The sequence below is a fragment of the Mixophyes fleayi genome, chromosome 6, assembly GCF_038048845.1.
Source record: "Mixophyes fleayi isolate aMixFle1 chromosome 6, aMixFle1.hap1, whole genome shotgun sequence".
NCBI lineage: Eukaryota > Metazoa > Chordata > Amphibia > Anura > Limnodynastidae > Mixophyes > Mixophyes fleayi.
This window is the reverse complement of record NC_134407.1, coordinates 23,029,100-23,045,606: the sequence shown is the minus strand read 5'-3', so window position 1 is coordinate 23,045,606 and position 16,507 is coordinate 23,029,100. Positions and strand designations below refer to the sequence as shown.

Below are 16,507 nucleotides of genomic sequence, written 5' to 3'. Positions count from 1 at the left end.
TACAATCTATAGACAGGGCCGCCGAGAGGGGGGGGGGAGCGGGTACAGTTTACCCGGGCCGGGCCCTCGCTGCTAATTAAAATTTTTTTTTATTATTTATCTCTTTTGCGACATTTTTTTTTTACTTTTTTTATTTTCTTCCCCGCGGGGGGGGGGGGGGGGGGGGGGGGGGTCTTGGGTTTCTTGGGAGCTGTAAGAAAAAAAACCCAAAAAAAACCCCAATACTCACGTGATTGTGCTGCGCCATGTCCCTCCTCTCCTCCATTCACACTGACTGCCGGGCGTGACGTCATCAAGTCACGCCCGTCAGTCAGTGAGGAGCGCCGCAGCCAGGACACAGCATGAAGAAAGAAGACAGAAGAGGAGACAGAAGAGAAGAAAATAAAGGAAAGAAGTTGACAAAAGGTAAGTAAAAAAACGGAGAGGCAAGGGGAGGAAAACAGAGAGGGACAGTACTATAAAGAAAGGGGAGAGAGGAACAGAGGAGGAAAAAATAGTGGGAGAGAGGAACAAAGTAAAAAAGAAGGGGGAAAAGCAGCATAGAGGTCGCAGTGTGAGCATAAGGGGGCATAGTGTAGTTGTGATGAAGGGGCACAGTATTGTGTGTGTGATGGCACAGGGGGCTTGTTGCAATGTAGTGTGTGTGAGGTAGGTGGCGGCTAATTAATGGGCGCTATTTTGTTTGTAGGGTGATGGTGAGGCAATTTAATAGTAGGGACTATTAATTTAAGATGGGGTGGTTTGGGGGCTATTGAATCTTGGGGTGAGTTTAGGGAGAATGAGGTCTATTTATTAAATGTGACTATGAATTATTTAATGGCAGTGATGGTTGCAGGAAATAGGTATTGCTGGGGCTGTTTGCAGGAAGGGAAATAGGTTTATTTATTAAATGTGAATAGTATTATTTTAATGTTGGGGCTGGAGGAAGGCCTAATTATTAATCGTGGGTGCTATTGATTTAACGCCGGGGCTGGCTGTAATTTTCTAAATGTAGCCATTTTTTTTCAAAATAGGTCCTTTAACATTTCTGGATCCGGACAAGCCGCAACTAAAGAAACCAGCAGCCACAGGTGGAGAAAGTGAGAAGAACAGGTAGGAGAGAGCAGCACAGTGTGTGAAATGTTGTGATTCTAGTAGGGACAATACCAATTTTTGGTGAATGTTGTGCCCAATGTAAGGTGTAGGCCAAGACTGAACTGTTTGTGTACACACTGCATTGTTTGTATACTACACTGTGGTGGTAGATGTCCTGAAAGTCAGGAGTGCTTGAACATATGTGACGCTGCGGCGAATTGAGAGCCTAGTGGTTTTGATGTTAGCCACGCCCCAATTGCATGTTTGCCACGCCCCCAAATGCATGACCACACCTCCCACATTTTCTGCACCGCCGTTTGGCTAGCCACGCCCCTGAATGTATGACCATACACCTAAATTTTTTTGGGGCTTACTTGACTATGAGGGGGGGGGGCCCCATGAATTTGTTGTACCCGGGCCCTGAATTCTTCTTGGCAGCCCTGTCTATAGATATACACAGATTAAGTCAAGCCCCCAAGTCCACAAAAACAAAGACCATTTTGGGTGATTCTATCCTCCTTGTCCTGTTGACCATTGAAATATTGGGACTGTCCTGCAAAAATTGGGACTGCTGGCAGTTATGCATAATAAATAGTAAAAACTGCTTGCCATCATTATATTTTTATAACATTATTGATAATGACAGCACAGACAATTATCAGCATCTTCAAGCCAAAACTCAGAGCTTGTCATTTCTTTTTCTTCCTATATTGGAAACGTGATCCTGATATTTTTTCTTTTAATCAATTCAACAGAAATTCTGCAGTTCTGGAGTCCTACAAATGAATAACACGGTACTTGCAGAGCATATTTCTAAATGATAGTCTTCCTGATTGCAAAGTCCGGTTACCGGTTCCAAGCTGCCGACACTATAAAGAGATGAAAGATGGCAACAAAATGTTCCAGTTTGATAAGTGTGGTAGCAAAGCGCTGGCACTTTTAATGCGTCGGCTTCCTCACTAGCACCACGGGGGTTAATGTACTTGCAGTATATTAACACAATCGCATTTTGACCACACTGGGAAGCCATCCCAAGGCAGTTGAACTTTAATCGAGTGAAATTCTGTGAAAGAACATATTACTAGTACCAGATGTATTTTATAACCCCTTTACTCTCATTTTATTTTATTTTTTTTATTTTTTTCAACCCTTCAGAGATGCAAAACTTATTTGTGGAACTCTCAACGGAATGATTGGGGCTTTGTACTGTGGAAAGAATTCCGTGGAGCGTTAGAGAAGAAAACAATGTGGGATTTAAAGAGTTAACAAACACAGATAACGACATGTACTGTATAGGATCAATCTTAATTACTGTCCAGAAGGTTTTTTTTTTCTGGTGGTTTTTTTTTTTTCGTCAATGCTAAAAAAAAAAGTTTTGGGGGAGAAAAAAAAGTTACCATAATGAGAAACTTTAAAGGCTTGTCAACAGTATCCTTTCATCAATCAAAAGCATTGTCAGTGCACCGTGATCATGTCAATTTTCACCTCCCCGTACAGCTACCATTTCTTGCTTTCTGTGCATGCTTAAAACTAATATATAGACCCTTGTCTGGGCAGACTTGAGGGTGATGGAGCCCAGGCCTTCTCCATCTGTCTACAGCTGGTGCCACTTGGTCCAGAATGCCTTGGACTTGTGCCCTGAGTCACTTAAAGACATATCAGTACCTGCAGTTTTTCCGAGCTCTGGCTTTGCTTGTAATTGCCACCTAACACATTACTTCACACAGAGCAGGGGCTGTTCTGGATCAGCATTCTGGGCAAAGTTCAAATTTTAACCCAGTTGTCTCAAAAGAAATAATAAAAAAAAAAAGCAAAAAAAAAAAAGCTAGATAAAAATAAAGTGGATGTGAAATACGGGAACTGCTCACTAAACAGAAGAACGTGTTCACGTTGTAAGAGATCCAAGGCAAGGCTTTGTTGCAAATGCTGGATATACAGGTTTGTGATTGTTTAAATCAACTGCAATAAAGGACTAACAACTTATTAGTATAGCAGTTTTTTTTGCTTTTCCGAATACATTTCAAGTGGCATCATACAAAGCTGCCAGTAGCAAAATTTACTTGTATATATACACACACAATAATATAAGAAACACATATTTACATACAAAAACTGGATAGAAAATAAAAGTTAATTATTTGTGTGTTTTTATACACACAGGGTTGATCAATTAGCAAAGGCAAAATCAATATAAGAGCTGAGGGTGCAGCTGCTATGAGGCCAGCAGCCTTGGAGGGGGGGGGCATCCTCTGCAAAAACCCCATGTGTCTATGTATTTTTTCCACCATTGGGCAGTATATGGGGGCCCTTAAAAAATCTCACTATGGGGTCTACTTGTGCCCCTATCATTAAGTGTTTCAGAACTGAAGATATTGAAGATGACCTGGTTCCATTGTTTTTCCATTGCAAACCTGGACACTACAAAAACTCCTGGGGGTAAATGTTTGTCTTTACAAGCGATGGTCGCTTTAAATTTCCCCTGCAAAGTCGTCGCTTTCCGGAGCTTCATACATTTACCCCCAAGAATTCAGTTGAATTAGTTCTTATATTAAAACTAGCGAACAAGGCTTTAAAAAATGCAAATATATTATATGATTGTATCATATTCGAATTGTCTAGTATACTTGCCTACTATCCCAAAATGTCCGAATTTTGGGTAGATCTCCCAGATCCATGTAGAGAATCCATGGATTAGATCATTCACAGAGCTAAATCATCCTGTAGCCAATCAGAGGTTTAGAACTTTCACGGGGCCTGACCAACCTTTAGCCAATCAGAGCATTAGAACGTTCACAGAACCGAACCAACCGGTAGCCAATCAGAGCATTAGAACGTTCACAGGACTAGAGCAACCTCTATTGAATTATGACATTAGCATATTCCCAACACAAACATGACAGACTACACTACAACAGAAACTGCAACAAAATGTGTGTGTGAAATGCAACTGTTTGAACCACTTCATATATACAACTTTTTAAGAATATTAAAGATTGTATTGCTTTTAAATATAACATTGGTTTACTAGAAATAAATGTCACCCCCCCCCCCCCATCTCCAACGTCTATATTGTAAGAAGCTGGATACTGATACTTTTACATGTTTAAAATGCATGTCCACCAGCTGTCACTATAGTGTTGCCATTATACTGTAAAAAGCCATTATATCAATATAAATGTGCTTGGTGTCCTCTGTCATTGATCTTAAGAAGTCTCAAAATGACACAAGGTAAAGATTTGTTACAACTGCCTAAATGGGTAATAAAAAACAGAAAAAAAATAACTCTTGAAAAGGCCACAGAAAAACCCTATTTAGAACATAAAAAAATACATATATAACAAAACATATGGTTACATGTCCTCTAGCGGTCCGTAATATGGGTCAAATAAAAAATGCTGCAAAAGGGTTGTTTTGTGAGAGCATTCTTTATCAGTAACGGACAGGGCAGCCTATGATATCTGGATGAAAAAAAAGAAAGTGCAGGAAATGTGTAGAAATAAGCACAATAAAGCTGGATTGTTGAGATATTAAGAAATTGAATAACACAATCATCATCATCATCACCATTTATTTATATAGCGCCACTGATTCCGCAGCGCTGTACAGAGAACGCATTCACATCAGTCCCTGCCCCATTGGAGCTTACAGTCTAAATTCCCTAACATACACACACACACAGACAGACTAGGGTCAATTTTTTGATAGCAGCCAATTAACTTACAAGTATATTTTTGGAGTGTGGGAGGAAACTGGAGTACCCAGAGGAAACCCACGCAAACACAGGGAGAACATACAAACTCCACACAGATAAGGCCATGATCGGGAATTGAACTCATGACCCCAGCACTGTGAGGCAGATGTGCTGCCCAAAACATCATCACCATTAGTTATATACATTGTTTATAAGCCACCACAAAACTCAGCAGCATCGGAGGGTCAAATTTGCAAGAAATACAAAATATAAATCGGTGGTAGTCAGCGTAACGATACCGAAGACCTCAACAGTGATTAGAACAACGTTGCAAAACCGAACACTGATACCCCAGCAAGAAAGAAACATCGACTTACCATTGCACAGATGCAGTCATTTCACGACTCGATGTCCTGCCGACTGTTGAAAATGATGTCACTTCAAAACGTCATTCCTTTTAAAGTGCTGATACACGGAACCGGCAAACATTCATCTCATGTAAGTATTATTTTAGGGGTTAGGGTTAGTAATAAGGGTTAGGGTTAACTTTACCATTAGAAGCCGGGTCCGTGTATTGCCGCTTTAAAACAGAACATCTGACAGTCGCAATTTCAAGTGACGTCATTTTCAACAGTCGCCAGCACATCGGGGTGTCAAATGACTGCATCTATGTAATGATAAGTCGATGTTTATTTCATTTCGGGGTATGAATCTTCAGATTTCCAACGTCGTTCTAATCACTGTTGGGGTAGTCAGTATCATTATATCATACTACATCCGTATTAATCACATATAAAACAGAACATATGGGGTGATGAAGGACGTACATATCTGAAGAGTGTCCTGCATGTGAGAGTTTACAATCTGGAGGAAGAAGGCAATGCTGCAATAATAGGAGCTAGTGGGACTTGTAGTGGATTGGTGATTCACGCAAAAGGACAGGACCAGTGATGTCACAGCAGCTCAAATAACTGTAGCCTCAGTTTTTTGAACTACAACAGATCCCGTTAAAACATTGTCCTAAAGATGTGGCAGGGGTCTATTTATGGATGATCAGGGTTTTCCCCAGATAAAACAGTATTTTAATCGCCATTGTTCCTAATTGTCAAAGTTATTTATTCATTTTGGTGTCCAGGACAGCGCTGCTGAAAACAGGCGGTCTTGGCAAAGAAGTATCCTGTGTATGTTCACTCTCGCCGTTTGCTTAAGGCAGTGGTGAAAGACTTGTTTCGTTGTGATGCCCTTTAAAATCCATACTAGGCATGCGCACCGATGCAATGGTTCATAAAGCCCAAAATTAGTCCCCGATAGTAACTAGACCAGTCATTAGTCCCCGATGGTAACTAGACCAGTCATTAGTCCCCGATGGTAACTAGACCAGTCATTAGTCCCCGATAGTAACTAGACCAGTCATTAGTCTCCGATAGTAACTAGACCAGTCATTAGTCCCCGATAGTAACTAGAACAGTCATTAGTCTCCGATAGTAACTAGACCAGTCATTAGTCCCCGATAGTAACTAGACCAGTCATTAGTCCCCAATAGTAACTAGACCAGTCATTAGTCCCCGATAGTAACTAGACCAGTCATTAGTCCCGAATAGTAACTAGACCAGTCATTAGTCCCCAATAGTAACTAGACCAGTCATTAGTCCCCAATAGTAACTAGACCAGTCATTAGTCCCCGATAGTAACTAGACCAGTCATTAGTCCCCGATAGTAGCTAGACCAGTCATTAGTCCCGAATAGTAACTAGACCAGTCATTAGTCCCCGATCGTAACTAGACTAGTCATTAGTCCCCGATAGTAACTAGACCATTCATTAGTCCGCGATAGTAACTAGACCAGTCATTAGTCCCCGATAGTAACTAGACCAGTCATTAGTCCCCAATAGTAACTAGACCAATCATTAGTCCCCGATAGTAACTAGACCAGTCATTAGTCCCTGATAGTAACTAGACCAGTCATTAGTCCCCGATAGTAACTAGACCAGTCATTAGTCCCCGATAGTAACTAGACCAGTCATTAGTCCCCGATAGTAACTAGACCAGTCATTGGCAACAGATCACCCTCCGAGCCTCCACCTGCAGCCCTCAGCCCTTTCCTGCTTTATTGTCAGATTTGTTTGTCTTAGCTTGTAACATTTGTTTAAAATACCTGTTTTAAACACAAAAGGGAACCTTTTTGGCCTGAACAAGTAAGGAAGAACAGCTTGTAGATCAGAGTTTGACACTCCGTTTCTCCGCACTGTCACACACTGTGGGTCATTCTACGACCACAGCAGGTTAAAGACTACATTTCATGTTGTGAATTAAGTGCATTTATATCTTATGCATGCAGTATGCGATCACCACCAAAAATAGCACGTGGACCTTTGACAAGCTATAAAACTTGTATGACCAATTTGCACATCAATGCAGTTGAAACATCCTCTCCTCTTTAATAGTGGCAGAGTGTACGTCAGTAATATTCCCATTGTTTTGTCAAGCCCTCGTCACTACCAGTAAATAGACAAGAGTATGAAGAGTGACTGACACAGAATATTATCGCTCTGGAGAGGAGCTTTTTCAATGCAAGTGGATTTTATGCGGGGATCTTCGAGGAATTACAGCTAAACCCATCCATGTAATTCTTCAAGGATTTTAATATTCATGTATGATTCTTACAGAGCAATTACTCTGGGATATAAATCTTACAGCACACCTCTGTGCTTTAAGTTATCACAGATCACCTTATGTGGATTTTCTCCATTCTCCTATTGATCGTCGGGGTTCACTAGACACCGCTTTCTTTCTGCAGCAACATATGTCCTGTTAATTGAAATATTTACGCATGCTAAAAAGCACTAGGCATCAGGATCACACCAGTGGCTGCGGCAGGCAACCTGATGGGGGACCCCAAATGGAATTCCAGTGTCACCTCCCTGTCACCTTGAACAAGTCACTTTGTTTCCCTGTGTCCCTGGTCCCACTGGGCAAAGGAATAATTGCTGAATATTATGCGTACAATAGTGGGAAATGTTATGTTATAATAAAAAGGTAACAGAGTTTTCTTATTATTATTAACCGGCTATCAGCACACAATTTGCAACTAAGGTTAGTAATTAACATATATGTAGCACCTGGTCATGCAAAATATTTATGAGATTCACCATGTGTTTGTGCTTTTATGCATTCCTCCATTTTACTGAATAATACATGTGTGCAGGGCCACTTCACCATGCCCCATCCATATCATAGGCAAACTGAGAGGGGGTTTATTAGTGCCTGGAACCCCCCCCCCCCAAGCCTGGGGCACTGTATAATTGAGGTGGCTGGACCCTGCCTCCGCTTCACACGGCTCTGCTTGAAAAGAGAGAGCTGCACCCAACAGTAGTGCACGCAGCATTGCCTATGTATATTATAGGGATAGGAAAAGTTGGAGAGCAGCCAAGCACTGTCTAATATTATAGCCATGCCCCCATGCATGCTGGTCATGCCCACTGGTGGCGTGGTGTGGAAACCCCTCTCTACATATCCTGCGTTTGCCCCTGCATATAAAGCTTAGGTAAGTAAGTTGGGTCAACCTGAAATTTCTACTCCTGTGATGTCAGAATACCAGCTGGAACTGCCTACCTCTGTGCATACCTCCCAACTGTCCCGATTCCAGGTGGACTGTCCTGCTGTGTTCACTGTTGGTCATCTCCCGCGGGCTGAGAAGCAGCCTCAACCCCCCTCCTTCTCCTGAGCCCAGACACCCAGTTACCCGCATCCCCTCTGTTAACGGACGCCGTCATCTTGTGTCCGGCAGTGTGCCAAGCTGTCAAAACTCGCGGCCAGGATTCCTCTGTGCTGGCATCAGTCCATCCACTCACACCAACCTGGGGGTGGGGGCTGCCAGTGTTTCTTACCAAATTTACACTGACCTTTTGCTGTCAGAGCCACTTATTCTGTGTTAATAATTGCCAGATATTACAGATACAAGATGCACTCCAGTTTTGATGCCCACCTGCCCCAGGTTCAGGTAGCCGTATTTAGTTGCCAGCTCTGCAGCTTTCTAGGGTCTCCTTGATACTCGTACAGCCCAGTGGTTGGAGTAGACAGTACGGGGGTTGAGCGCCAAGTAGGCAGGCAGAAGGGGAACGAAGAGCGGACTGGTGAGATGGAGCATGTTGGGAGTCAGCGGCAAATCGCAGAGTTCACTGCCTGCTCACAGGGTGCACTAGACTGTTCCTTACATATGCTGGAAGCCATGCTCCGCCAGATGCTATTTGTCAACTCGTCGACCAATTAGGAGCCCCACCTGCACACGGTGAGAGAAGAGGGCGGTGCTGAACTGGAAGGACCTGAGTGAGTGGGTGGAGACAGCGGACTACATGGGATAGGTCATGATGTGCTATACGATTATTCAATTAAAGCAAGTAGTAATCTGTATGGGAGATTGTGAGCATATGGTTCAGATTTTGACGGGACATTCCAATGCGCGTGATACAAAAGGGGCTGGGCTTAACAGGAAAGTAGGTGGCATTTTTAAATTGCTCATTTGTGGGCAGAGATTGGGCTGAACGGGGGTGTGGCTTATTTTGTCCCTCTTTCGGGACTCTAAATGTTAAGAGGTATGTCTGTGATGTCACAATACCAGCTGGAACTGATTATCCATGTGATGTCACAGTACCAGCTGGTATTACCTACCCATGTGATGTCACAGTACCAGCTGGTATTACCTACCCATGTGATGTCACAGTACCAGCTGGTATTACCTACCCATGTGATGTCAGATTGTTTGACTGCATTTATTATAACAGACAGACATACTTGACAACAAATTAATAATGCATTTTTCTTCTTTTCTTTTTGAAGCCTAGAGTACATCAATCACAGCTCAACATTAGGGCAGAAAAAGTCAAGCAGTAAATGTTGCATAGGAGAAGGGAAAAATGGGGCAAAGGGAAATAGAAGAATTCATCTCCTCAGGATTCTAAGCCCAGTCATCCTAGATGGCGGGAATACAGGAGAATATAGTCCATCCAGGGTCCTCACTACTTTATCAAACTCAGATTATTCTGTTTTATCTAAGAAAACCAATAAAAGTTAATAACATAAAACCAGAATTTCCTTTTAAAAGATAAACATAAGTGACTAATGATGGAAGTTAATATACAGAATGTACAAAAAAGCAACTTACAATTTCACACACACACTTTTATTATCAAGTCGAAATGTTCCTATTAGTTTTGTTTGACCCATCACAGAATTCACTTTCTTCATGGGTCAAGGCCAGGGCACCTATCCCATTGCAACTCATGCGCCGCCAAAAAAACAAATATTTTTTTTTTTTTCTGAATCTTTCATTATCTTACAGACTGGAAATGGTGGAGAGCAGCATGTGTTGGTATTAGATGCTACAGGGCCAGCTGTCGTGCCTGGCTGCACTGTGTCTCAATGTCAGCAGTTCAAAGAACTGCAAGAGTGAATGGCGAGGTAACTCGATAGGTCAGTGGGACCCGAATCCCAGTCAGAGGCACACAGCTTTCCTGTGTATTTTATATATGTTTGTCTTATTGTACCACTACGGTTTGTTTTATCATAAATATGCAGCCAACCAATAACAGCAACAAGCCAGCAGATTTAACGCTTAATTTTCTCCCCCCCCGGGTTGAGGCAGCAGCTGTATAAAATAAACCCATTGTTTTTCATGCGGCTGCCTTTAGGAGTTAAACTCTCAGCATCCCTTACGGAGAAATATATATATTTTGTTTAAAAGACAAACTGTTCTGTAAAATTCAATATTGGAGCTTTCCGTTAATCAGAGTCCAATATTTTGTGGAATTTTTGAAAGAGATTATTTTCAAGCTTATTTGGGTTCTTTTTAAAAATATTGTTCCTGGTTTGGCCAATGTGAAATGTATAACTTGCTCCATCATTAAGTTGTTTCGCACAAACACAATACTGGTAAGAATTCCAGACATGACAGAAGAGAATCCGCATTATTAGCACCGGAAAGACTGCTAACACTGCACTTCAGGAGTGCTGTGGTGTCTCCCTCTCCTTTAACTAGACCCCCCCCTTGAGGTTCCCATGGTCTAGCACCCTTCATTAGTGGTCACACCAGCCCAACACGGCGGGCATCATTAACAGGCTCTGTGATAACTGACAAAGAGAGGTCATTCGTCATCTTCCTATCTTACCACAGCACCTTTCAAAATATGTACACGGGACGCGGGAGCCAGCGCTGTAACACTAGTAGGCAGCTAATTCCTGAGGCAGACTGTCTGAAACAGCGCTCACAAGGCAAAGATTTCTTGACAATGCTGTTCATTTTAAAAAATCCATTCTTAAAACGCCACGAAAGAGAGAAGGAAAAAAAGAAGTGGTTAATAAGGATTTGCTAAAAACACACTGTAAAAACAGACCTTAATTCTTCTAATCTAGGCTGCCCTCTATTGAAAAGAGACGGCTGGAACAATCTCTGTTCAAAGTACAGCAACTCCTACAAACACTACCCCGCAGACACATGCTGTTTAATGATTTCTCCAGGAAAAACAAAATATTTCAGTTTAAATTAATATTCTGTTTAAATATTTTGTTTAAAGTCACACGTTTACAAACTGCATAACAGAATTGCAATATTTATTCCTTTAGTTTTGTCTACAACTCCATAAAAGAGCGAAAAAATAATAATAATAATAATGACAAGCGACAATAAAGACGTCAAATTAACGGTGAACTTTATTGCTTAAAACGCAAAGAGGCTAAGGGGTATATTTACTAAACTGCGGGATTGTAGAAGTGGAGATGTTGCCTATAACAACCAATCAGATCCAGCTGTCATCTTGTAGAATGTGCTAAATAAATGATAACTAGAATCTGATTGGTTGCTATAGACAACATCTCCACTTTTTCAAACCCACAGTTTAGTAAATCTAGCCCTAAATGTGCACAATTAACTTTTTCCTTTCTACCTCAAGCGAAATCGCTACTGTATATGAATTTATTTTTGTTGGCAAGCCAACACAGAAGGCTACGAAGGAAGCCAGAAAAATTGTTATCCGTATCTTTTCATCAACTCCTACAGATCTGAAAGGTAGAAAAACTAATCTAAACAAACATCACAAAAGCGGTTTCCTTGTAAATGATGCGGTATCTTTTTATTTTATTTTTTTCTGCGTGTGGGACAGCGACATACGTGAAACATTGTTCCAAAAAAACTGAACATCAAAGATTAGGTGGGAATGCTGGGCACCGACGTTGGCAGAGGTACAGGATCTGAATTTGGATGGATACAACAAAGCTGGACAGGAATAGGGGTGTGTGTTTGCTACATATTATTTTGCTTTGAGTAGCACGCAAGGCTGTAACAGTGCCGGCTGTCCCCTCTATAAGCCAGATGCTTCCTTGCAGGGGCAGTTGAATCTTGGATTTGCCACGCCCCTCCCTCTTCTTTCCTTGCTTTAATGGGCATTAAAAATAGAACAAAACAGGACTGCATACGAGAACAAAATACAAGCCTAACAGGCGCTGTCTGCTGTAAAATGTAAAAAAAAAACAAGACGAGGCACACAAGCTGCCTCCCTCAGGACATATCCAGCCTTTATAATATAGTAGTGCCACCATTCATTTCACATCGGATGCTGTATTATATTTATATGTCACTCAAATATTTACAATTTTCCCTGAATTCTACTACTGCGGGATTTGAAAGCTTATAGAGCAGCGCGCTGGGTAATAAGTTTTGGCTGCTGTACAAGCTCTGGGTTGTAGTGTATGAAGACACGTTCACATGTCTTTCACATGCTTCTCGTGTGCCAAAAGCCAGCGTTTCACATCGTTTGCTCTCCCGCTGCCGTAGTTGCCAATGCTTCCATCGCTGCAAATCACTCGGTGGCATGGTATGATCAGGGGGACCTGAAAGACATGAAGATTATACATGCGTCAGTTACGTAAAACACTTGTTATTTGGTTCAACCAAGTTAAACAGACTCTACGCTGAGGAAATTGTGTATTGGGGCCCACATTGTATTCTTGAGCATAAGGCGCATGCGAAGTTACAGCGCAAACAGCCACACTAATTGGGCCGATCGGTCATGGGCTATGGGGCATAATTAATAAAGCACGACAGTGCTTTTAACGGGTCATTAAGGTCCCACAGTGTCCTCCGCAAATTTATTAAGGGGGCATCGCAGCAAATATCATGGATATCTGCTGCTTTGCATTCTTCTTCGTTTTTGGGAGCAGTCACCATTCAACAGAATGGTGACTGCTCCTGGCCGCAATCTAACAAGTCCCGAAAAATTTTTTTGGGGGGGAACTTGTCATGTTAATGTACGCCAGCTGAAGCTGGCGTACATCATCCTAATTGAAGAAATCTAATGCTGTCAGCTCTGCTCCGGAGAGCAGAGCTGGACAGCGCATGTGTGGAGGGATCACATGATCCCTCCCTGTCACTCAGCGCTCTCTCTCTGCAACTATCGTTGCAGAGACAGAGAGGGGATCTGTGTGCGCATGTCCAGTTCTTGGAACTGGACATGCGCAATTGAAGAGTGAAGAGAAGACCCGAAGACAGCGCTTCCGAAGAGGGGGGTAAGTATGATTTTTTTTTATCACTAAAACAGCAGTTTTTCGGAACTGCTGTTTCTGTGCAGGGCTGTACATAAATGTGAGAAGTAGTTCAATCCTTATCATTGCGATAAGGATTGAAAACTACTTTTCACTTTATGTGAATATTGATAAATGTGCCCCTATGTCTCCATAGACTCTCGAAACAACTACTGGGGTGCAAGGGGTATATTAACTATTCAGATATAGTCCATGTTTGCATTTAGTTGTAATTTTAAACGCCAACTCCATGTGGTGCAAACACTGCGCTGTAGAGTTCTCCAAGGTCTAGTTTGATGTATTGAGGATGTAATGATGATAAATAAATAAAATGGAGAAATAAAAAAAGTTAACTTCCACCCACTATAAAACTGTTTAAGTTACAGAAGCCTACACGCATATGGTATGTATATAAAGTAAACAGGTGAGTACGTTGTACGGTACATTTCATAGAGAAAGTATAATCTGTGTCAAAATGTTCCTATACGATACTAATAAAGTTATTCTTTCTGTAGCACAGTTACAATGCTGAAAATGCTCTGCTCATAAAACTGCAAAAGTCACCAAAGGGTTAAGGAGAACACAAGAGTTTATATAGGTGACTTTAACAGAGGCACTACAGGCACCCAAAATTGTATACTATACAACATCACACTTAAGCTTGTAACGGAGTTGCATATTCATAATGTATTAACAATGAGTGAGAGCTACGACTTTTTTTGTTCTTCATTATATTCTGATCTTATTTCTAGCACTAATCAATCATTTTTACAGCACGGGTGATAAGTTACCGGCAGCATATGGGACAACGGCGAGGACTTGCCTTCTAGTGTAGTGCAAATTTGTTTCATAATATTATATAGGAATTCCATGCGCTAAGGCTCACACGGACTCCCAGATGAACACAGGCTCTTATATGTGTATACAGGGCTTACTATAAGCAGTAGCATCACACAACTTAATTAACCCGTTGATTAAGAATTTATCGCGCATCCCAAACACTAACACAGGGAAAAGATGCTAACATCATAAATCAAATATAGTAACAGTGGCAGCCCTCTCCCGCTGGGGATTGGCAGCAAATCACAGAGGACATTATAGTACGTAGCAGTGATAATAGGGAATGATTTTTATATGCATGCATTTGCTTCATCTGGTCAGAAAAGGAATAAAACAAAACATTAGTGTAGTTGTAAAACATATACATAAAAAAAAAGTTTATCCTTTTTTGTTAAGGGAGACGTTATTTGTGCACAGACCATCTGAGAGCGGATACGGTAGACAATATCTACAGCTGCTTCACATCACAGGGTGGAGATTAATTCTGTCAACCAATTTAAGGGGGTTCTACGGTTTAAAAAAGAAATAAAAAATGCTTAACTGCTACCGTTATGAAGCACTGATGTGGCCGCTCTCTATTAAAGGGGTCTCCCGCCTTCACACAACATTCATTTTTAGCTATGCAACTTGCACCAAATACATTGTTGTAATCATTCTGAATATCGTCTGTATTTTTCACGAAGACTTTTCTAATATCCTGGCAAAGTGGTCTATTTTTGTTGAAGGAAATGCTTGCTGGATACAAAGGAGTGTAGGGCTGATCTGCATCATATCCAAGGGTAACAACAAAGAATAACACTGCCAGGACGACACAAAGGCCCTGAAAGAAGGCATAGACGGAAACCAGAATGATAAAGCATTTAGTAAAGGTTGCAGGAGGACATCGATGAAGTTGTCAGAACGTGGACAGCCCCTTTAAAACCATTTGGGGTGGGAAAAAAAAATGATAAAAAAGTTGATACAGACAACAAAAAAATAAACATTGCCATCGGTTTAGCAGAATGACATCATAAAGCCGCAATTACCTATAAAGGAAGAGCTGGGGCCAGTGGTCACTGTCATACTTGCCAACTCTCCCGGAATGTCTGGGAGACTCCAGAAATTCGGGTAGGTCTCCCGGACTCCCGGGAGAGCAGGCAAATATCCTGCACATGGCAACTTGCTGTCAAAATAACGCGATTTGCGGTGAATCGTTTAATTTTGGCCCCGCCCCCCACGACAATATGGCGCATGGGGGGCGGGCGCAGCCAAAATGACGCGATTCACCGCACCCCGTCCCTCCCACCCTCAAACCACACCCCCCTGCCTGGGATCTCCCGGAAAAAAGTTTAAAAAGGTTGGCAAGTATGGTCTCTGTATACCAGTGATAGTCAACAGACAGCCCACCGAGGCTTTACCTGCGACCATCAGCTCCTCCCTGCTTTATTGTCATATTTGATTATTATAGCACGTAACACTTAAACTGCCTGCTGATATGTTATCACAGATATGTGTCTCCTTGATTAAATGTATTGTTTTAACTTCTCACTGAGATTAATGTGTGGGAATGTCCAAGGTTAGAGGGCCGCCCATGCGTCCCTTAAGTGTATCAGTCTCACTGTTATAAACCATCTAGATCTTCCTAGTTCTGGACCCTGCATCCAAAGCGCACGGCCTGCTCACGTATGACTGAAAATGCACCATGGTCCCTCACAGCTATCTCCAATTACAATGCGGTTTACCCATACCCCCCCCCCCCCCCCCTTGGTGCAGACACATGTAAAACACACTGCAGACAAACATAAGTGACTAAAGAAAGAGTTAAGCGCGTTAAAACTTCCTGTAAGGAGCATTACTTCATGTCTCTGAAAGTGATGAATGGGTAATACATAAAAACTTAATGAGTAAACAGAGCAATAAGTAAACAGCTGCTCTGAAATTCAAGGAAAGGCAACGTAGAAAATATACTTTACATTGCACTTATGGATAATTGGAGCCCCCACCTGAGCACACATTTGGCTTAAAAAAAACAAAACACCTTTCTTTACTCCAATTAGGAACTCATTAACTGGCTCAACCTGTTCTGATTGGATTGTTACCGGGTCACGATCTTCAGTCAGTTTTAAAAGTCTCTGATCATTTGTTGTTTGAATTTAGGATTTTTTGCTCACCCTTCTGTCTGTAGTAAACCTAAATCCGCTGTTCCTCACATTACGTTGTTCATTCAATACCAGGACCCTGACCTGCCTTTGAAGTTGATTAGCTGATCTATCCGGGATATGAATACCAACCACATAAAGGCTTTCATTAATGATATAAGCAAAGTATCTGTTTACATAACAAAAGCAAGTAA

At 41.7% G+C, this 16,507-nt stretch overlaps 1 protein-coding gene across 3 annotated transcripts in view; it reads right to left on the bottom strand.

Moving 5' to 3' along the window:
- Nucleotides 1-11,451: 11,451 nt before the first annotated feature.
- MGMT (O-6-methylguanine-DNA methyltransferase) overlaps nucleotides 11,452-16,507 on the bottom strand; it is a 311,488-nt gene continuing 306,432 nt past the window's right edge. For all 3 annotated transcript variants that reach the window (XM_075216003.1, XM_075216004.1, XM_075216006.1), the window contains exon 6: nucleotides 11,452-12,645. In XM_075216003.1, the coding sequence (XP_075072104.1) occupies nucleotides 12,517-12,645 (129 nt within the window). In that variant the 3' untranslated portion in view covers nucleotides 11,452-12,516. The remainder of the gene's footprint in view (nucleotides 12,646-16,507) is intronic.